The 22,693-nt window shown below is 30.1% G+C and overlaps 1 protein-coding gene across 4 annotated transcripts; it reads right to left on the reverse strand.

The window, feature by feature from the left end:
* Window positions 1–724: 724 nt before the first annotated feature.
* On the reverse strand, window positions 725–20,854 carry LOC145750045 (uncharacterized). Of its 4 annotated transcripts, none has more exons than XM_082565963.1 (29): window positions 20,649–20,854; window positions 20,233–20,327; window positions 19,867–19,962; window positions 19,626–19,710; window positions 19,393–19,449; window positions 19,165–19,187; window positions 18,868–18,948; window positions 18,661–18,726; window positions 18,517–18,574; window positions 14,644–14,730; window positions 12,536–12,781; window positions 11,822–11,969; window positions 11,464–11,600; window positions 10,809–10,943; window positions 10,316–10,543; window positions 10,006–10,168; window positions 9,769–9,916; window positions 9,322–9,528; window positions 8,973–9,099; window positions 8,616–8,753; window positions 7,631–8,326; window positions 7,383–7,520; window positions 6,617–6,757; window positions 6,266–6,354; window positions 6,014–6,177; window positions 4,984–5,110; window positions 3,168–4,253; window positions 2,850–3,008; window positions 725–1,719 (listed from the first exon to the last, which is right to left on the reverse strand). In XM_082565963.1, exons 1-29 carry the CDS (start codon window positions 20,712–20,714, stop codon window positions 1,434–1,436), a joined length of 5,277 nt encoding a protein of 1,758 aa, XP_082422089.1. In that variant the 5' UTR covers window positions 20,715–20,854; the 3' UTR covers window positions 725–1,433. The 4 variants fall into 4 exon arrangements, with proteins under 4 accessions (XP_082422089.1, XP_082422087.1, XP_082422088.1 ...); XM_082565961.1 differs by having other exon boundaries at window positions 4,984–5,383; XM_082565962.1 differs by lacking the exon at window positions 2,850–3,008 and having other exon boundaries at window positions 4,984–5,383.
* Between the last annotated feature and the right edge of the window lie 1,839 nt (window positions 20,855–22,693).

Consider the following 22,693-nt stretch of genomic DNA (forward strand, 5'->3'; position numbering starts at 1 on the left):
TTTTTAAATAAATTAATTTCGTAGAATCGAATTATTCTAATTTAAATCAAAACGAACTTCTGCCATATTTTTTTTTGCAAAAATAAATATCTTAAAATTCAAAAAACTTCTACACACAAAAAATTAATAAAAAAATATTGTTTTTAAGTCAATAAACTTATATAATACACTTTTAATTTTTTTTGCTTTAAAAATCCGACCCTTATTTTGATATTTCTTTCTGTACTAAATAATCCAATAATTGAGGTCCAGAAATGTAACTACTTTAAGGGCCCGAAGGCATTTAAAAATAATCCCAAAAAACACTCAACAATATACATACACCGTTTTGTTAATATAAACTAATTTAAAAAAACAAAATATTTAAAAAAACAACGTTTTAGTATACAAAAAACGTGGTGTTTATTTTAAACAGTAAATTTATAAACAGAATAAATTTGTTTTTTAAGACTTTTTTTGAGATATCTCTAATTTGAGGGCGTGTCTAATATAAAAAATCATTAAACAATCTTTTTTATTGTGTTCCTACTTCAATTGGTCATTTACTTGCCCGAAGGGATTAAAAAAGGTTGTTTAAATAACTTTATTATGTTTAATGACAAAATTAAGTAAGTATACTAAAAATAAAATAAAAATAATTTATAAATCTTGCAGCTGACAAAATATTCAAAAAAATGTTAAACTTTTTGAAGCTAAACTTTGGTTAAAACAAGGTCTTTATAATTATATGAGATTTTATTACGAAACAATTAATATAAAGCACAAAATAACGCGTGGATTAGAAAACATAAGAATATAAATAGAAGAAAAAAAATAGTTCGTTTACAAACCGAACCATAACAAAAGGAACCGCACAAATTTCATAAAAAACTCAAAAACTAAAAAAAAACTTTATTTTTTTTCTAAAAAACGTGATATTTCGAGTCAATAAAACGTAGCAAATGACATCATCCGATAAAACACAAATTGCATAAAATAACGAAGATAAAGATCTTCGCTCTTTGGCGATGGCATCTAAAGAATATAATGGACAACGGCCGTAGACTAAAAATATTCCATAATAAAGCTAAAGAGAAATCCAATTTGACTTTTGACATATTTTTAACGAGAGGCCATCCTTCAAAATTCGTCATTTTGATCGCACCGCCCACGCTTTTTTATTGCACATTAAAAAACCATTAAATTCAACGAGTGCTTAAAGTTTTGATGACGTCACAGGGCTTGAAATCTCCGTTTAATTTAGGAGTTGGTGCCCTAATTTTCCTTAGTATTTTACTTGTGGTCGTTTGGTGTGACATGAGTTTCGTTTTTTCACAAATTTTTGTAAAAAAACCTTTTTCGAACAAATTCAGAATACACTTACAGAATCTCATATAACAATGCTAACAAAAGAAAGAAAAACGATTAAAAAGATGACGTCATTGTCGGTGACGTCATACAAGCGTGCCAGCCGCATTGTCGTCGGGGTCAGTCCAGAGTAAGTCCTCCGCCGAGGCCGACATTTGTTTATGTGGTATGTTATGGGGTGTAGGGTCAAAAAACTGGGGCTCCACCCTATACCTGGGATCAGGTGGGTAATACCCATATGGCACCCCGTGAAATTGTTCCATAGGCGGTTGCTGGTATTGGTGTTGGGGTAAGGTAGGGTCCATGGAAAGTGATTGTTGGGGGTGAAGCCTTTGACCAAGTTCCCCCACTTTCCAAGCTTCCGATTTTGACCTAAGCAAAAAAAATTAATCAAAATTTAATCAAATTATATTGATATAAAATATTTGTTACAATTACATTTAAAAAAGTCTGACAGAGATTTATATAAACTACAAAAACCTTAAATTTATACTACGAAAACATTTATATTATATAATTTTTTCTTTAATCAGTGTGAATATAAAATGAAATCAAAAATTTTGTGATAATTTTAAATAACACTTGTTAGTATGTAAACGCTTTAATTTTCTGCCCGAAATTCTAATTTCATGATAAATAATTTGTTTTACAATGAAACTATAACCAATCGAATTTTTAAAAGATATCTTTCTGTTAATTTTACACATATTACTTCACTCTGCCAATCATGCAATTAGAGCTAAATATGTCAAAAATTTGTTATTGAAAAAAACCTTTTTAATTTACAAAGCTATCTTTATAGAATTTAACAAATCTGATAATATAATTTTAAATAACCATGATTTACGCTTTGCAGAATTTGCCAAATAAATGTTTTATCAAACACAAACCAATTATAACTATATTCTGCTCATGCTCTATCTATAACATCATGAATCTAAAGTCAATTTAAACAACTACTATGTACAGTTTATATAATATGATATGACCATGCAGTTTGTACCGTGGTTCTTTCATCCACAAGGCTTGCTAAAACACAACACAAAACATGGTAAAGCTTATCTGAGACTGTAACAAAGCCAAGCATATAGACCGAATTTCAAAAACACATAAAAATTTCAATTTTTAAATGAAATCTATGTATAAGCTTACACCAATGAGGTACAGTTGAGCAAAAAAACTTTAGCAAAAACAGTTTTTTTTATGTTTTATGGGCTACTATTATGCTTAAAAAACATTTGTAAAGCCAATTTATTGTGCAGCCTTTATAACAATTTATTAAATTGGCTTAATAACAATTTAATAAATTGGCTTTACAAATTTTTTTAAGCATAATAGTAGCCCTTAAAACATAAAAAAAACTGTTAAAAGCCAAGAGGTTCCACAAAAAAGCAAACTTTGTTAAGTTAGTAGCACTGCAATTAAAAACAATTAGGTTTGCCAGCTTATTGGAGTTCCAACATTAAGGTATTAAGAGCATAAGTCTGGTCAATATATGATACCTGTGATAACCCGACAACCTGGACGTTGTCGCATAATTTGTGGGGTATTTTCGGGGTGAAGCAAACCCCGGGTGCTTTCTAGGGGTCCCGGTCGGGGTGGTAGGGGCAGACGAGGGGTTGTCGTAATCGTTAAATAAATGATAACCCAAAAGCGAGTTTCTAGTTAAATGATCACCAATTTTTTTAACAAATGAAAGCTTTTTTTATTTTATTTTAAATGATGTTATTTTGAGCGCAATTTATTTTTTTTATTATTTTTTTGGTGAAAAAAACTCAACTAGGAGAGAATTCAGAAGTTTAGAATTAATAGCAAATTACCTTCGAGTTTTTCTTTCTCGAGCAGCATCAACAGTGCTGAAGTCCAAGGTAAAACCTGGCCTTAAATTTTGGTTGTTGTCGTTACCAGGAGATTCTTTTTTGCGACGTGTTTTAAAAGACCTGGGCAAGGTCCCAGATTGCATAGGAATAGGGGGGCTACCTTTTTGCGGGCTGTTTCTTCCAACTGGGGGGCCAAACTGTGGGGTCAGTCGACCCAACGGTGGGCTCGATCTATATGGTTGATTTCCAGGGGAATACCCCATAAACTGTGGGGTTAATCGACCAGCAGGTGGACTTTGGCGATATTGAGCATTGGGACTCGTGTTTGTAAGAAAAGTCCCAGGTCGGGATGGGAGCTTTATAGGTGGAACTCTTGGCGTGGCTGGTGGGTTTCGGGGCAGTGGTGGGGGTTTCCCATCGGCTTTAGAGGTTTTCATCTTTGGACTTTTATTTGGTTGCATCCCTTGAACAGACATGCTTTTGTTGAACTTCGGTTTGTCAAATTTCACTGGGACTTGGTTGGGACTTGAAAGATTTTCAATCGACTTACTAATCACATCTGAAGCTTTTTTTCTGGATTTACTCAAGGCTCGCTTTACTCTCGGTGGTGCAGTTGGAGTCTCAGAATTTCCTGATTTTCTGGGTGACCGACCGGTCCGTTCCACAGAAGGTCGGTTGCTTTCCGTATCGCTTGAATCCGAAAGCTTGATATTCCTGGGCACCAGTTTGGGTTTGATTCTACTTTTAAAGCTTGGTGTATGAACAATTACAACAGGAGTTAAGGGACGTTTAAAAACATTGTCAGCTCCTTCCGCCATTTTGGGAGAGCTTAATAAATCGTCCGCGCTTTGCCTCCGAACTGTCGACCTCCTTTTGATTTTGTTCGAATCACCGCAACGACTATCTTCAGAACTAGAATCACCGAAAAACTTATTATTGCTGCCGTGTTGAGCAGATTGAGGAGTGTTCGGGGCACTTTTGGTGACAGTAAAAACACTCACCGAGTGTCCTTCAGGACTTTTAGTTAGTTTTTGTAAAACCACTGTATCAGCTGGCCCATCACTCGCTTGTTTTTTTTCATCCGATCTAAACAAGCACGAAAAATTTTCGAAACTTTTAAAAAAAATTTAATTTCGCTTTCCACCCCTGGCATGCTCACAAGAATATCATGCTTCACGATTCGTCGTCTTTTTTTAAAAAGAAGTCACCAGTGAGTGAGGTATTAGCTCAAGTTTAAGAAGATTTATTTAAAGAACATGTTAAAAGATAAGAAACATGCCTGGTCTATCATAAATTTACCACTAACTGTAGACCAAAAGAATCTGTTGCATATATAGACATAGATAAATATTGCCTAGAAATTTTTCCTAGGATGAGTGTATTTCAATCCCATGCAGTTTATAATAGAAAGTATATCGAACTGAAGTTTAAAAGATAAAGGTGAATATCATGCAATATTTAGAATGTTGAAATTGTTCAACATGCAAGTTTTCTGTTTTTAGATTGGCTTGTTTACCCTAAACTGACACTTTTTAATATTTTTTTTGTTAGTTACCATTCCGATTTATAGTTTCTGAAATAGTTTTTAATTTGCCGGCCAAGGTTTGGTTAATAATATAGCAGTTACGATGTGTAAGTGTTAGTACAGTTTCAAATCCAATTTTAACAGTAAAAACACCAATATAAGTCAAACAAAATTTCGTTAAAAGCTTAATTGAGACCAACTAAACAAGAAATCAAACTAAATGAAAAGTTTAAATTTTTCAACTAGAAATTTTAAGTAATGATCAAAAACTAAAAAAACAACTAGGTTTACCTTTCATTGGATAAATTTGGAGTATTTCCTCTAATCAGTTGTTGTGGTTCTGTTTCTGCATTACCAGACATCAGAGTTTGAGATGACGTCCTTTTAGGACGCTTCTGGGTGTCGGTCGTCGAAGGCACTATAGGATAAAAGCCATTTTCGTTATTGGGTGAACTGTTTTGGGTGAAGTTCCTCCCGAAATTAGGGTCGTGGTTAGGTGAGTAAGATGCATGCAACACACTAGGATGACCCAAAGGATCGGAATGCAAGTCATGATGAAGATAATGCTGGAGGAGGATCCGCTGCTTAAGCTCCTCCTCTTCTTTTTGTTTCCTCCGCATGGATGAAGTTGGATGCTGGAGGGTGTGGTAGTTCCCATAGTGATTGTAATGATGAGTAGTGGGGTATGCAACTGTGGGGTTAAAAAGGGGATGCACCGAGTTAAAAGCATGCACAAGATATTATAAATTTTAAAGATAAAATATTTTTAAGAATTAATGTTAAATTTGATTGTTTGAAGTTATGTTATTTATTAGAATTAAAAAATATAAGACTTTGAAAACAACTTTTGGCTGATTATTAAAATAAATTAGTATGTTTTTTTGAATTTTTATCATATATGCCTTACTTACATTTCTATCATTTAATTATTGTAATCATTTTTCTAAGTATGATATATGTTATGGTGAAAAAGTAAAACATGCCTTTTAATTTTAATAATTCAATAAAAGTTAGCAAAAACAACCCTGACTAAACACAACAAAATGTTAAAACCATGCAATGGTATTAAATCCTAGTTTTAAATGTTTTTTGGAATTAAAATAAATAAAATTGTTTTTTTGCATGCCAAAGGTTTTAAGTCCAATTTGACTATTAAATTAAGTTATTTAACATCTAGAAAATTATTAACAATAGAGAGACCCATTTGAAAATGATTTTAACTAAATTAACTAGAAAAATGAAATAGTTTTTTTATGCTTTATTATACAATTAATCCAGTGTTTGAGTTTATTTAAAAAATAATTTTTTGTTTAATATTTACCTGAATGTTGTTGTTGTGGAGGACCTCTCCTCTCATGAGAAGGAATTTGAAAGGAGGAGGGAGGGGGAGGTTTGTGGAGGAAAATGTTGGTCCTCTCATGGTTGCCACAATGTTGATGATGATTGCTAGGAAGAGTGGAGTGAGATTGTTGCTGATGAGGAGGTCTAAAAAAATTTTTATTATAGAAATTTTAGTTTTTAAAAAAAAAAAATTTATTTTAAATTTTTAAAATTAAGTTAATATTTAAGTTACCTGTTAAGATCTTGTTGTTTAAGTTGGTTTTGATTTTGTGAAGTTAATAATTTCTTCTGGTATTCGGCCCACGAATTTTCCTGAGTTTTCTACAGAAGTTAACAAAAATATAACAAGTTACAAAAACTAAAAAAGGATTTTTAAGATTCACCAATTCTACAAAAATAATTCCAGGAATAATGGGCCTTCAAAACACATGTGTAACTTTACTTAAAGGCCTTTATAAAAAAATGCTGTTTGTAATATGCATCAAATATTTGTTTCAGTATGATTACTTTAATCGAATTAAAAGCAACTGGCAAATTGGGTAAAAAGTAGCATATAAGGCAAACCCTTAATTCTAAATCTCACGTTTTTAAGGCCTGTATTTAAATTGTTTTTCTGGGTTTGTTTATAATATTCCCTCATTTTTCTTTGTTTTTCTTTTGCATCCCTCCGCTCAGAAGGAGTTCGTTTCATTGCAATGTGATCCTCTAATACACGTAATATGTCCTAAATATAAAACACTTAATGTGAAAATTAAAATCCATAAATGTAAAAATAACCATCCTTAAATTAAAAAATTACCACCTATAGTGAAAATTACCATCCATAAATGTAAAAATAACCATCCTTAAATTAAAAAATTACCACCTATAGTGAAAATTACCATCCATAAATGTAAAAATAACCATCCTTAAATTAAAAAATTACCACCTATAGTGAAAATTACCATCCATAAATGTAAAAATAACCATCCTTAAATTAAAAAATTACCACCTATAGTGAAAATTACCATCCATAAATGTAAAAATAACCATCCTTAAATTAAAAAATTACCACCTATAGTGAAAATTACCATCCATAAATGTAAAAATAACCATCCTTAAATTAAAAAATTACCACCTATAGTGAAAATTACCATCCATAAATGTAAAAATAACCATCCTTAAATTAAAAAATTACCACCTATAGTGTAAATTACCATCCATAAATGTAAAAATAACCATCTATGAATGTAAAAATTAGAATCTATAAATGTTAAAATAAACTATTATTTATAGTAAAAAAAAGACCATTACATGTAACAAAACTACCATCCACCCTATTGTAAAAATAAAAATATTGAATAAATTACTTCTTTTTTGGATTGTACACTTGCAGTGTCACAAACACTAGCACGACTTTTATATTCGTATAATGATGGCACCCAACCCATTCCTAAATCTTGGTAGACTTCATTGTTGAGGTCATCTCGTTGTTGAGAACTCATTTGCTAAAAAAAATTCAATTTGTTGAAATTGTTTTTTACTTTTTGTATTATATACATAAAAATTTCGTGACATTTGCTCTATAGACTTGTAAAATCTAAAAATTTAAAGCTACTTCTATATATGGTTGTTGTTGTTGTTGTTGCTGTTGATTGAATTGTTGATATTGGATATTTGGTTGGGAATACATAGGGGGTCCATGTTGTTGTTTATAAAACTCCCCTACAGACATTACCCTATCAGGTGCATTCATATTATACCCATCAGTCGTAACAGTGTGGTACTGATTAAGTAAGGGTCCATTTCTAGGGTCATGTGGGTTAAAATGAGGCAGCTGTTGATTATTACCCCCCGCCTGTGTCCATGTGTGATTATTGTTAGGGGGCACAGCTAGCTGACCAGAACTTTTGGTTAAATATTGCATTCGAATATTTAAATTGGTGCTAAATATTGTTGGTTGTAAGTTTTGAGCGCTCGTACTATTTGGTGAAGTCTCATTTTGATTTTGAGCTGTCTGGAAAGCCTCTGGAACGTTGTAGGCATCAAATTGAGGTGAATCGACAGCCTGGACTTGCGTTTCGAGCTTATTTTTATTTCTGTGAACTTTTTGGTGAGCAGATTGTGATGATGACTCTGTAAAACTCGAGCTTCGCTTTCGGATTTTATCGGTTGCTGTAGTTGTCGGTACTTCTTGGATGTTTGTTAGTTTTTCTGTTTTTCTGTGATCCTTGTGTTTTAATGTTTGTTCGTTGGATGGAAGAGTGGCAGGGTTGCTTTGGACAGAGAGTTCGGAAAGTGAACTGTCGCTAACCTAAAATATAATCAAAATATTCAACTTTTGGACATATATTTAACTAGTTTTAAAAAAAAATTTAACGCAAAATATCATTAAGAATAAGTATAAAAATTAGCAAAAAAATTAAAAAAGCTGAGAAAAAAAAAACAAGAAAACAAATAATTTTATTTAATAAAAATTTACAAAAGATTCTATAATTGTATTAGATTTCAAACATTAAAAAATGGGCAAATAATAAAAAAGAAATTTAAATTTATGTAAAGTGATACTTTATACACACAAAAGTGTTTTAATTTTCCCTTACCTCTCTTTGTAATTTAGCCATGCTGAAAACGTTTCCATTTTTTCTGTAAGTTGTATGATTGTTTTGATTGCTGTTGTTTGTGTTTTTATTGTTTTCATGTTTTGTCATAGGATGGAGTTGAGAGTTAATTCGGAGATTCTAGATTTAAAAATTAATAATTTAACCAAGACATTAAAAGCAAAATTTTATATTTATTATTAAATTAAGAAAAAATTTTTTTTAACAAATTAAGATTGAAAAAAAATTTCAGATTACTTATAAAAAATCATTTTTTGTGTTACTATAATCCATATAAATTAGTTCTAAAAAGAATTAAAAAAATTCTAAAAAGATAAAAATGTTCCGGCTAAGTTTTACCTCGGATGAATGTGAGCCTCTGTGATTAGATTTGAAATCTTCACGATCTTCACTTTGTCGACTCGTGGTTGATGTTGTTTCAAAACTATCCAAAGATGATTCGTTCCAACCTCGATGCGAGTTGTGTCTACAAGAAAAAAAAAGAAAGAAAATAAAACATTCTGCAAATTGCTTTTTTTAAATTTTTTTACCCAGAAAACCCAGCTACCTTCCAAAAAATATCCACTAACCCAGCTACCCTAAAAAAGAATATTCACTCACAAGCTACCCCAAAAGTATGCCCAGCTACCCCAAAAAAACAAAAAAATTTTAAAATCAAAGATTTTTTTAGGTAAAAAAATGTGCATACTTTTGAACTGGTTCCCATTTCCCCCAGTTTCTGCTTGATGGCAGTTGATTTAACTTGTTTTTTGCCTCTGTGGAGGACCTTGACATAGTTTGGGAGGAGGGGATGATGTATTGGTTAGCGTGGGACTTCTGGGTCACAAGATTTGGCTCTGAGTGGCGATGTTCGGTTCTGTTTGAGCTTTCAAAGTTAGGTGGGGGCGTTTGTGACCTAAAAGTATTAAAAACACAAATTTAATAATTTTTGAAAGCAAGGCTATGGGCATACCAAGCAAATGTAACTTTGCTAAAACTGCTACTATATAAGAAAAACAATAATACCAAAAAAGCTAAGAAAAAATAAATAAAATTCTTTTTTTCTCATTATTAACAGAAGCAGTCAAATAAACAAAAAAAAACTATTTCCAAACCAATACAATAATGTAAACAATTTTCAGTCTATTACACCAACCTCTGCATAACTTCACTAATGTCAACATCTGATGGATTTTTTCTTGTGACACTGACGGAGGAAGGATGGTTGATGATGGCTGGGGTACTGTGTGTCGATAAAGCGTCACCACCGCTACTCAAACTTGTGTCATCATCGAGCAAAAGCCCTGTACAAAAAATTGTCAAAAAATAACAAAAAATTTATTAAAATTGTCAAAAATTCTACTAAAAAAAACAAAATATATAAAAAACTTACCATCTGACATAGAACTTCGTTCCGATTCAGTTTCATTTTGAAGACCGATCCCAGCATCCTCCTCTTCAAAGTTAAGATCATTATCGGTGATCAACATGGATGCTCGCTCTGATGGTTTTTGTCCGCACTCTTTCCTCAGAGCATCAATTTTAATCTCAACATTCTGGAACAAAAAAACATTTTTGGTATAAAAATATTTTAGCTGTTATTTAAAATAAAATATTTAAAGTTAAAAAGTTTAAATTTAGTGTGTTACTTTAAGCACCAGGGAGTGTTTAAAGAATATTATTTTTAAATTGAATTATCTTACCCTTAGTTTATCTAATGTCTTCTTATAAGATCCTTTTCTTCTTTTTCTTCCCTTTGAGTTAGGATCGGATGCGAGTTTTTGTGCCGCTTTTGCAATGAGGGCAAGGATTTCCGCTTCCCTCTCCAGTTGCTTTAGCTCCTCCGACTTGTCATTCGCAGCTTCCGAGCTAAATCCAGAGGAAGATGATGAAGCTGCCGTGACTGTAGCATTGTTAGGGAATTCTTTTTCCTAAAAGTTAAAAAAAAAATTGTTTTAAAGTTTAAAAATATAAAAAGAAAAAATCTTTATTAGGCAACAAATAAATCTAAAAACAATACAACAATACAAATTGTTTTTTTAATAGCATCAATGTCTGGTTTTATTAATAATTAACAAAAACACAAACAAAGCTTCTGTTTAAAATTAGATTAACCAAGTTTACTCATGGTTTATATGTAAATAAACCTTACAAGTTGTAATTTATTTAAAAAATGCAAACAACAATAAAACTCACAATTAAGAACGTTGGTAAATTTTTGTGTCGAAGTTTTACTTTATATTCAGCACCGATTCGTTTTTTGATTTTAGGAGGAGTTTCATTTAAGTCCATGTATTTGATATATTCTCGGGGAAGTTTACCAGTAATTTCCTGCAGAACAAAAATAAATATTATTAGTTTTACTAACTAAATGCCATTCTTATGGAGCAGATTTTTCTTCAATTTGTCTGGTTATTATTAAATTGTAGTAATGGAACTGCAATAAATATTTGTCCACACACCACAAATGGCAGTTTTTACTTTGAAAGCTTATAAATTGGATAAACTTGTTTATTACGCTCTGATAAATATTAAAAAAGCCTTGGCTTCAAATAACAATATTTAGTTTTGTTATTATTAATAAATACAACATATTAATACATTTAAAATAAATTTTACATAAACATAAAAAATTGTTAGAATATAAAAAAAATAAGCACTGTAATTGCATTTCTTTGAACACCCAATAATTAAATAAATTTAAATTCTTTATTAAGTATAAGTGTCTACAAACTGTCTAGTATAAAAGATATTTTAAGTGCAGACTTAGCAAGGTCAGTAGAAAAACATATTAAATTCTAAGTAAGAGCATAATTTTTTACTAATAAATATAATATTTTTTGTTACTTACGGCTTCTTGGAGGCACAATTTTTTTAATTCTTGAACTTTGTCATAAAGTCGATCTTCCAACTCAGTTTTCCTGGATTTCAAACCATCAGTCATTTCTCTCTTGGCTGTTCTGATAGCGGGGGTTTCATCTTTGGTGCCTTAAAAGTAAAAAAAAAAATAATCAAAAAATGTTTAAAATATCATATACTCTATGTATTAATAAACTCTTAAATTTTCTTTGTTATGTAGTTAAGTTGGAGATGTTATGCATATATACATTTTTTACGCATTATGTAATAAACAATGGTATAGCAAACCAATAGGCTTAATATAAAAGTTTAATACTTATACAAAATATAACAAATGAGTAATTTTTAACCTTTTTTCACAGTGATGTTAAAGTCGCTTATTTTCTTCTTAGTCATTTCTGGAGTTAGTTTAATAGTTGGTGCAGTTATTAAACTGTGGTTATTGTTCGTCAGGTCGTTGCCTAGGTTTGTTAAACTCGTGTGACTGTTCAGTTTAGCCTGAAATAAAACATGACATTTATTAAAAAACCCATGACAACATTGTGCTGTTTAAAGATTGGACTTCATAGAAGTATTCTAAACTGCTTGAGCAGTTTTATTAAAGATACTACTAATACTAAATTAACTGCATTAAAAATGACAAAGCCATAAAATTTATAACACTTTAAACTCGTATAGGCTAGGTTAGACTACAGCAATGTTAGCATGGTGTAGTGGTCAGAACACTTGGCTTTACAATATAAAGTACTGGGTTTTATCCTCATTGCTCTCATGCTGTAGAGCCTTTAAGCAAGGCGCTATAAATGGTATAAACCCCTGCTTAGAATACCTAATCAACAGTTCAATTTTTGAAAAATTATAATTTATAATATTTCAAACTGCTAAAGGCAACTTAAAACTGGGTCAGGGTAAAAATGTTACTCTATGTTTAGGACGCAAAGTCAACCTTTCCACATCAAAAATAAATAAATTAAAAAAAAAGTCATAAGTTTTTTTTTTTTAAAGTCAAAAGTTTTTTTTTAAGCCAAAAGTTAAAAAAATCAAAAACAACACAAAAAACTTACTTTGCTTTGTTTTCTGTCCAAGTAAAAATGATGTTGAGCTATGGCCATAATCCAAATTGCTTTAATAAGAGATGGGGATCCATACCATGCGTGAACTTTTACTTCGATGCCGTTCTTTTTCTTACTCTCAATAGACAGGTGATCTTTTGATCCTAAGTTGAATTTATTCTGGTGACGTTCACTTACTTCAATCGAAAACTTTTTCTCTCGGAAATAAAGATTTTCTAATTGTCGCCAATGGAAAGTCTAAACAAAAAAAAAAGTTAAAAAGTAAATTTTAACAATTATTTTATATTTATATATATATACTGTAAAATTTATACATATACCTATAAATGATTTTAAATTTATATATCAGTACTAGTACTTAAATAAATTAAATATGATTTAAAACTATATAATTTATTTGAAACATATTCTAAACCATGATTTACACCCTTTTCAACCTATGCCAATATTATAATTCTACTTAACTGCTTAAAAGATTATTATATTAATAAATAGATTTATTTTTGATATCGTCTTCTTTTATTAATATATTATATATTAATACAGTATAACTATTAAACATACTATTACTGAATATAAAATTGCCTAAGATTTACTATAAACCTTGCGTATATTTGTATAATACGACCAGTCAAGAACTTTTCCTAGAGGCCTCTAAAGCTTGTTAACCTATTACTTGTGACGTTTTTCCAAGCATGTAGTTCTGTGTACACTTGTTGGTAAGTAAGTACTTAACTCACCGCTACGGATTGTGCGTTTAAATACCTAACGTTCGCTAAAAACACCTTTTACTATTTCGCATTACTAATAGGTTGCCGGAATTCCTCGCGCGCCTTTATTTTATTATTGGCTATATCTTTACAACGCACTTTCACGCTTTGATTCAATACACAATTGCGTACAAAAGATCGGCTTAAAAAAGAAATTCCGAAGCCGTAACCAGTCGTAAAGCGGCGTAATACAGCGCTACGCCTGACTGGGTAGGGTATGTCTTTAGTTGTTGTAATATAATCGAGAATTAAGATACCGCAGTACGCTTATCTTTACAAAACTAAATAGGCTTCCTACAAACTATTCTAAACTACAGCTAACCACAATAAATTATTATGCCTAATGTTAAACTGTGTAATTTAATAATCATATGAATCTTAATAAACTATTTGATAAGGGAGTATCATTATATGATGATGTATCGACAATACGACGCTAGAATGAAGTCGTTAGATAAACAACATCGTTCAATGACCATGTGCTTAACTAGGTCAAGTTATCGTAACGCAGAAACGAAATTAAAACTAAAAAACGGCCAATTTTGTTAAATGCTAAACGATATGATGTGTTCTGTCTAGTATTAAAAATTAAACAACTAAAACGAAAGTAAAAGCTACAAGCGGTTTTTAATAAGCTTGCATAAAAGCAAACAAACGTTCTGCTGTGTTGCAGAAGGTTATTATTAGACTGCAAACCCGAAAGCGATTTTTATAACTTTCGCAACTGCGTGTTGATGATATCACTTATAACAACGTGTTATATTACATAAACATATACCACAGACACCAGCGTTTTTAAAAACGCTCGTAAAAACGTAGCCTTAGAAATAGTGGGTTGTGCTATTGTATATTTAATTGACTGTCCAATCTCAGCCATAGCGTCTAAATAATTAATCCCTATACGAAAAATATCTCGTTTTTTCTGATAATGAATTATCGAACGCTAGATCTTGGGCGACATATTTTTTAATAGGCCGCAATAGAATTCAGTTCATTTAAAAATAATATTGCGCATTACAATTTGTCAGAATTATTTTTTTTAAATTAGGACGGTTAAAAATAGCTTTGCTTGAAATAAAAATTGTTTTTAATTGACTAATCACATTTCTAAGTGCTGATTCATATGAAAATACCTGTAGAGATAACATAGAAAACACACCTTTCTAAAACTATTCAACAGGCCATTTCACTTAACGCTTATTCGTTTTAAATGGGACTTTTTTAATTGAGTTAAACATAGGAAACCTTATATTAAAACAACATAATATACATGTGCTTGTACACGGGTATGTGTTTTAATTAAATAATTAGAAGTTCTTGTTCACTTACTTTGATTGCAGTGGAGCGGTTGTTAAACTCGTATTGGAGTATTCCTTTATAACTTAAACCCAGCCACCAGGGAAGTCCACTTTTATCCTGTACACAGAGCAGTTTACGTTGAAAAATAAATAATTTACGAAAACTTTATATTAAATCCTAATACAGCTATTTCTTATCATAAATTCCTAAATAGACACCAAAAATACATAAAATTTAAAGGTACATTACACTTATTGTCCTAACCTATATGTACAGTAGAACTACAAGAATAAATATAAACCCAAGTAAATATTTTATAATAAAACAGTGACCAGACTTTTACGCCGACGTAAAGTGTGTTAGATGACCATCCAGAGCGTTCCGGTTTATATGATCAAACAGCTAATAAAATCTAAGTGTTATGAGTAATATACGGGGGCAGATGAATAGAGGTGTACTTATATCGCTCATATACTGGGTATATAGAAAGAAAGGTAAAACCGGGTCACTATATTATAAGTATTTCAGTACCCAGTTTTCAGTAGTTTTAAAATATACAAAAATTCATTTGTTGAAACTGTCTATTTCAAATGTATTTCAAACGAATACTTACATTTAAGACATAAACGGTGTTTTTTATTACATTAACACTAACACTTGCTTTTAATACCTAATTACCAACAAACTGGTTATTTTCCAACGTGAAATAATTGCTTTAATTGCTTTACTCTTAAACTAATTTACAGTTACCAGGAAAAAATAAGCCAAGCCTTTAATATATACCTGAAATTCTGATAAAACAACAGTAATGACACATTTCTTTAACGCAATAAAAACGGGCCTATGGCTTACACTTTACATTAGGAACTATTCTATTTCAAATTGTCACGTATACCATACCAAATTACTACAATTTATGTAAACGAAATCTACCATAAGAGTCTTATACAGCACTTGAATTAACGCATACAGTAAAAAAATCGTCTTAGAAAAACCAACTATTTACGATCAAGTCGCATATATTTGCCAAGCGGGACTAGTTCGAAAACTTTAATATTAAGATATTATGATGTTCATAGAATAATTTAAGTTGGTTAAATATTAACGACTAATGTTTAACCATAAAACAAATAACGTTTTTGTGGACGAATTTAGGAGGAACAGGTTGTTAAATTGGGTCTAAAATTTGTCTATTAAACCATAGGAGAAAAAAATTATTTTTTGTTGAAAAAAAAATGAAATTTTTTGAAACAAAATTTTGTATATAAATAATTAGTTTAATTTAACTCGATTTTTGTCTTCATTTTAATTAATGTTTACCAAATGAAAAGCTTTATAAGCTTCACAGTTTAATCCGGGATTTTAACGTTATAAAACTTGATAACAAACAGATTATGGTGAGGAGATAAGCAAGCGAAAATGTCTGGTTTACTTTCAATAATCAAGCCATTGTAATATATAGAAACGACTTTTTCAAAATCATAAAAATCCAAAAATATCAAAAATGATAAAAACACAAAAAATTACATCTTTTAAATGCCATATTTTATAGACAGTGTGTTTTACGCTTTGAATAACTTCTAGGCGTGGTTCTGACTCTAGACAAACAAATAAAATTTCACTTAACCAAAACAGGAATTTTAACCTTCTTGTAATATTGCTAAATTAGACCATTTACAAATTTTGGAACTACGATATCTTTTGATACAATCACAATTTTATAGTTTATCTTATTATACCTATGTTTTAGACCACGTACTTTATCTAACTCTTTAACATGTCTAAACCTGGTATCGAAAAACACTAATTTGCCATCTTAAATCGTTTAATAACGATCACTTTTGCGCGAATAAAAGCGGTAATAAGCATTGTAATTCGTATTGCCGAAAAGCTATCATATGCCTACAGGCAATCGCCAAAAAAGTGTATGGTAGGAGGCGGCCAGGCGGAACAACGGTTGTTTCAAGATACGCCTGACCGAAAGAATAAGAACCAGAGTAATACTAGGATATACGGTTATTAAAGGTAATACCAATGGTTATAAAACTACAGACTATTATTTCTACACATTTTCTTATACCCTTAAACTATGGCTTAAACACCATTTGCTGTTTGTTATATCTATTGGCAAAAGTTCAGTGTAACTTTCTGTATCTAAGTAAATTTGATGAACACACCTAATTTTTAGGTAATCTTTTTTTAAAGGCATTTGTATAGGCTGAGTAATTCTACTAAGAACCTGAAATCAAGTGCATGAAGTTGTTTTCATTCTTAAAATAGAAACGTTCACGCCTCTGTGCTTTATTTTATATATGCCAAAAATAATCACTATTTTCTATACGCTAATATTTCGGATTGTTAATTCATAGATTTTGCTAAGTTTTGGTTGTTGAACTTTTTGTTAACTCTAATAAAGGAAGTTATAGGAAATCACAACAATCTCAACCACTCGACCGGTTTCCAATTTTCAACACATTTGAGATTTTTTGTTATTTTAACAGTCGCGAATTCAAAATAAATAGTGTTTTACCAAATTTTTATGAATAACGCTGACACAGCTAAGTTTTAAATCAGTCTAAACTAAATACAACAAACAAGCAAAGTTAAAACATGTAATATACAAATCACATACCTCGAAGCGTTAACCGCGACTTAAATATTTAGAAAAAAATATTTCAGAATCCGCTAAAAACAAACGTCATGACTTAAGCTGTCTAGAAATGTGACCATGTTGCTAGAAAATCTTAATCACACACGGCACAACTATCCTTAATATTATCCTACTTACGTAGGGCAGTGCTACAAAACAACAACATTTACGACAGCGCGACCTTGTTAACATACATGCTAACGTAATATATATTACGTCGGTATTTACGTTCTAGTTTCTTAGCAAACATAATAACAAAAAGAACATCGGTTTGCGGTATCAATATACATATATACGGATATTAAAGTTAAATATAAATATATCTGAGTCTTACGTCATCGAATTTTATTATTTCTATGTTTACAAAACCCTATAAACCTTAATGAAATATCTGATTAAGTTTTGTACAGTTACTTACATTATATTGTTGCTAATTAAACTAAATCTAAAGCACACCTGATTATTTTTGACTTAATATCAAACAGTTAATCTACCCACGACCATTCTAATATAAAAGCACAGCGCCACTAGCCAAACTATCGAATGCCCGACGAATACTGTTTAAGCGACGACGGGAATTGAAAAGAAAATAGGAAATCTATTGTCCCAGTCATGTTAAAATCAATGGGAGGGCATTTTATAACAAAAACAGTCGCTGTTAGGAGACATTTAAGGTCTTGTAGACGTTGTACGCCGCTAGCGACGGAAATAAATTTTAAACAATGGGGTTTTAAACAGAGAAATAACAATAGAAGCACACTTAATTAAAAACCACCAACACAAAATATAGAAATTAAAACAACATCGTTAAACACGGCTCGAGCTACTTTAAACACGGCTCGAACTACAACTATAAACATATATACAAAATTCCCCGATTTAAATACAGCGCAAAATTACAAAGATTTACCCTAAAAAATTCCAAAAGGTCATCTCGTACCTTTAATACCATTAACAAATAGACTAGACCTGTTGTACGCAAACAAACAATAAATGTCTACAGACTTCTAACTACTACTGTTAGAATCAGAGGACTGCGGTTGACCGTTAGATCGTGTTTTGTTGTATAGGATTAAGTAAATACGTGTGTAGGTTTCGTTAATCGTTTAGATACCAAATAAATATTGAAATATAACGTTTTTATAAGGCCTAAGTATTAAAAGAAGGCTCCTATATGCATTGAAAGGCTTGTTATCATGTAATTGCAATTAAATATTAAATAATAATTTTATAATTAATTTAAAATTTGTTACCTTGACTTTGTAATAGTGAATTCCATAAGTTGGCAAATTTTCTGTGCATGTCAAGTAACTGAAAAGAAAATGTAATTTTTTCGGATTAAAATTAAAATGGGTATCGTTAATCAATTAAAATCAGGTTTTGATAATTTAATTAACCTCAAAATGGATTTTCCCTTTGTTGTACCATGCATCTCTCTATATAATTCCAATACACAATTTTCACTAAAAAAAATAATTTTTTATATATAAATAAAATAAGTTTAGCCATTTTAGCAGTATAAAAAAAAATAATAAACAGCAAAATTACAATAGAGTATATATACAAAACAACCTTTATTAATTATTTTTTTAATAGAAACTTACCAGTGGTTTAAATTAAGTTCTTTGGTGATTCGACTTGGTAAAAAGGGAAGTTTTTTAAGGTGAAGTAATGCAGTTGGTTCACTTAAAAAAGATTATTTATTACAAACTCATAAAAAATAACATAAAATAGAAATATTATTTTACCAAAAATTAAAAATAAATACGAATAATTATGACAAAACCGATGTTTTAAATGAGTACATTTTTCAATGTCAGGAATCTTAATTTTAAAATATTTTAAAAATTAAAAAGAAAACAATTTAGAAATGAACTTAATAAACCAAAATAAAAACATACTCAACAAAATTTCCACATGTGGCCTGTAAAAATAAAAAAAATAAGAAATAAATAAAAATTAGTTGTTAAAAATTAAAATTTATGAAAAATCACCATTAATATAAAATACATGTGATTAAAAAAAAGTGTTTAATGAAAAAATAAAACTAACCCTCTATCACCACCATGCAAATGAAAAATTAAATTTTAAATTATAACATAATTAAAAATATTACAAACGGTTTTTACCTGTAGTGCTAAAGAAGCCAATTTAAAAGCAGTTTGACTATCCACATCTAACTGGCCCTATAATAAAATATATCAATAATATTAAACCCATATTTATTTAATAAACCTTAACTTCTTTCTTTATTACACTACAACAATACCTAAGGCAATTTTTTTTCTTAGTAGGCTATCAAATTGTATATATACAAAATTTTTTTAAACATATAAATATTGACTATCATTAGGGAATTTACCTTATAAACAAGTGATTTTATATGAAGAAAAAAAAGCTCTATAGTAGTGGACTGCTTCAACAGCGTAATACTCTCAACATAAAACCTAAATAACACGTAAAAGGTTATTTTAATAAAGAAATTATTTTCCAAACCTTTGCTTTGCCACCTGGTATATTAAAATAGAATACAAATTCGATATTAACAATTTTTACTTTCTTTTCCAAATAATACTGGCTTCATTAATAATGCAAACACTTACTTGATAGCAAATTGGAAATCAAGACGGGCCGATGATTTTCTGGCTATATCGTGATCTAGAACTTTCTTGTCATCTTGTAACCAAGAGTAATGACCCCTGTTAAGTTTAATAAAAAAAAATTCAGAAACCTTTAAAGTTTTTTACTTAATTTGACAGTTTTTGTATTATTTTTTAAAAACATTTTCATAAAAATTTATATATAACAAAATTTTTTTAATGTTTTAAATTTATTTATTTGTTTAACTTATTATAAATTTAAATTTATTTATAATTTGCAGTACTTAAATTAACCAAAGGACAAACATTAACTTGTCTAGTATATTTCTGTTTGTGTTTTAGTCTAAAAGTCATAAGTAAATAACTTACCCTTCACTTTTATATGTGATCCCAAAATATTCTTTTTCTTTAAGTTTAAAGTGTGAGGCAACTATGTCCAATAACTCTTTTCCCAACAACCGAGACTAAAAAGTACAAAAAGTGTTTGTTTATAAACATAACAAAATAACAATACATGTGCAAATAAAATATTTAACCTTTAGAAAGATTAAAAAAAATATATAATTATTTTACTAAAACAAAGTATATACAAAAAGAAAAAAAATTCAAAACTAATTACAAGGCAAATTTAGAAACTGTTACATAGTAACGCTATAAAAGAGTAAATTGTTGATTGTCAACACCAATTTATCCAGCCCAGATAGTCCATTTGCCTACCCCAAATTTTATTTATAGCAGTCCAATAAAGTTGCCATAATAGGGCAGAGAACAAATAATCAATTCACCTGAAGTACCAGCTCAAGTTTCCTTTCATTGGGCAAGTATATACAACATTTTCTGCCTTCTGCCATTGAGCTAGTTTTCAATGCACTTTAGGTTTCAAGGTGCTGGAAATCAAGAACTAACAATATATTTTTCACACACATTTTCTGGCAAGCCTAGCTTTTAAGTGGTAAAAGCCTAATCACATTTTCCGAATGTTTTATTTTACCAATCTGTAAAAATTGGGTAAAAATTATTAAAATTTTGTTAGATTTAAAAAAATTAATTGTATATATAGGCTATATTATTCTTTTTTTTTGCAGCACAGTCATAAATAAAACTTCTAAAAAGCCAAAAAAACTAAAAAGTATAACCAACATTTAAAAAAATTCTTATGACTTATAAAAATGTCAGTTAAAAAAAAACTTAACCCTAAAATAACTTAGAACTTATCTGTATATCATCACCTCAAAATACCATAATGACTAAAATGTCTACCAGACTAGTTAAACATTAGCACATTTCTTTGTTTACTAAAAGAACCAATCAAGATTTTGTACTAAAAATATAGTTAGTATCTCGAAATAAGCTACCTATATTTTTACACAGAAAAAATACTAAATAATCTATTTTAAGAAAAAGTTTAAAGAGTTAGGCTTGATTTAAATTTTTGTCTCGCACTTTCTGTTTTATATTGTATATTAGCATGACAGGTCATTCAAAACCATTATAATAGACCGTCCCTTGCGACTTTATTCAGAAGGAAAATCGCTAATCGCCGAAATGAGAACGCAATGCTGACCTTATTAAGTTAAAATCCTATGCAGCGCTGTACAAAAATGTGGCCTTAAAACGTCTACACGCTGTCTTTGGCGTTTTGAACGAAGTCGCTAATTAATTAACTGTGCTGCGCGACTTACAATATCGTCTGACGACATAAAAAAACAACAATCGTAACTCGTTTCGAGTCAACTTAATATTGGTTAAATTCCAAGCAATATCAACACGAACTTCAAAAAGTATCAAATATTATGGGTCAAAAATGTTATACTTTTTTTGGACAGAGCGAATAATACTCTGTATACTAAACACTAAACGATTAAGCCGCTATGACCGTACTCAAGCTACTTAAAAACTGTCATCACATCGACGTGAAGTGAGGGTTGTTGACAAACGAAGAAACTAAAGAAAATTATTTTAAAATCAACTGACCAATATGTTAAAACAACCTCTAAATTGTGTTTGAACTATATTGATATATCCGCATATAAATATTAAAATCAAAGGTTGCTGGTGATAATTTTTTATTATTTCCTTGGATTAACTAAAACAGCTACCTTAAGTCGTTATAACGAAATTTGGTAATTTATTCATAAAAAATCTAATAATATTTCCGTAAATCTTTAATACTATCTTAAACTCAGCTAAACCACGTTTTAAATAAAAAAACAATCGTTATTCAAGCTAATTTAGGGTGCTTATTTTGTAACCTAAGACCCTAGGTAATTTCTTAAGCTTCTGCCTAATTGGCGAATCCAGCGAAAATTTCAGCACAGTTTAAAGCCCGAAAAAGACTTAAAAGCTTCCCGCAATCGACTTGTTAAACAAACACTACGTAGTTTAGTTTAAGGAAACCGGCAAACGCCACCGATAACCTTGTGCGAATGACGTCAGACTGCATCTGATGAATCCGAGTTCAATATATAGCCACGTGACCATTTTTAAAAATTATGAATCACAATGGTCATTCATATAGTCTAAGAAGATTGTATTATATTTTTAACAGACCTTCTATAGTTTGGGGCCTACTGACTAATATCAATCAATAATGATTTTAAATCAGCCTCTACGTAAAACATCTTTCAGTATTAAGCATAAGTATGTAGCTCAATAAAAAACAAAGACAGTTTATAAACAAACCACATGTTGTCTATGTCTAGATTTTTTTGAACTCTGTTTGTTTAATATCGCTAAAAAAATTCCATTTACTGGCTACAATTAACGCCACAAGTAAAACACATTTCACCATAAGCAAATATATGCCTTGTGACGATGAATGATCAGATGT

This window comes from Corella eumyota, chromosome 4 (genome assembly GCF_963082875.1).
Source record: "Corella eumyota chromosome 4, kaCorEumy4.1, whole genome shotgun sequence".
NCBI classification, from domain to species: domain Eukaryota; kingdom Metazoa; phylum Chordata; class Ascidiacea; order Phlebobranchia; family Corellidae; genus Corella; species Corella eumyota.

Excerpts from the sequence above, each read along its gene's own strand:
- LOC145750045 (XM_082565961.1), bottom strand. The coding sequence starts at position 20,714 with ATGGCAGAAGGCAGAAAATGTTGTATATACTTGCCCAATGAAAGGAAA. Across the intron at positions 20,328-20,648 it reads AACTTGAGCTGGTACTTCAG|TCTCGGTTGTTGGGAAAAGA; the intron begins GTGAATTGATTA and ends TGTACTTTTTAG. Across the intron at positions 19,188-19,392 it reads TGGCTTCTTTAGCACTACAG|GCCACATGTGGAAATTTTGT; the intron begins GTAAAAACCGTT and ends TTATTTTTACAG.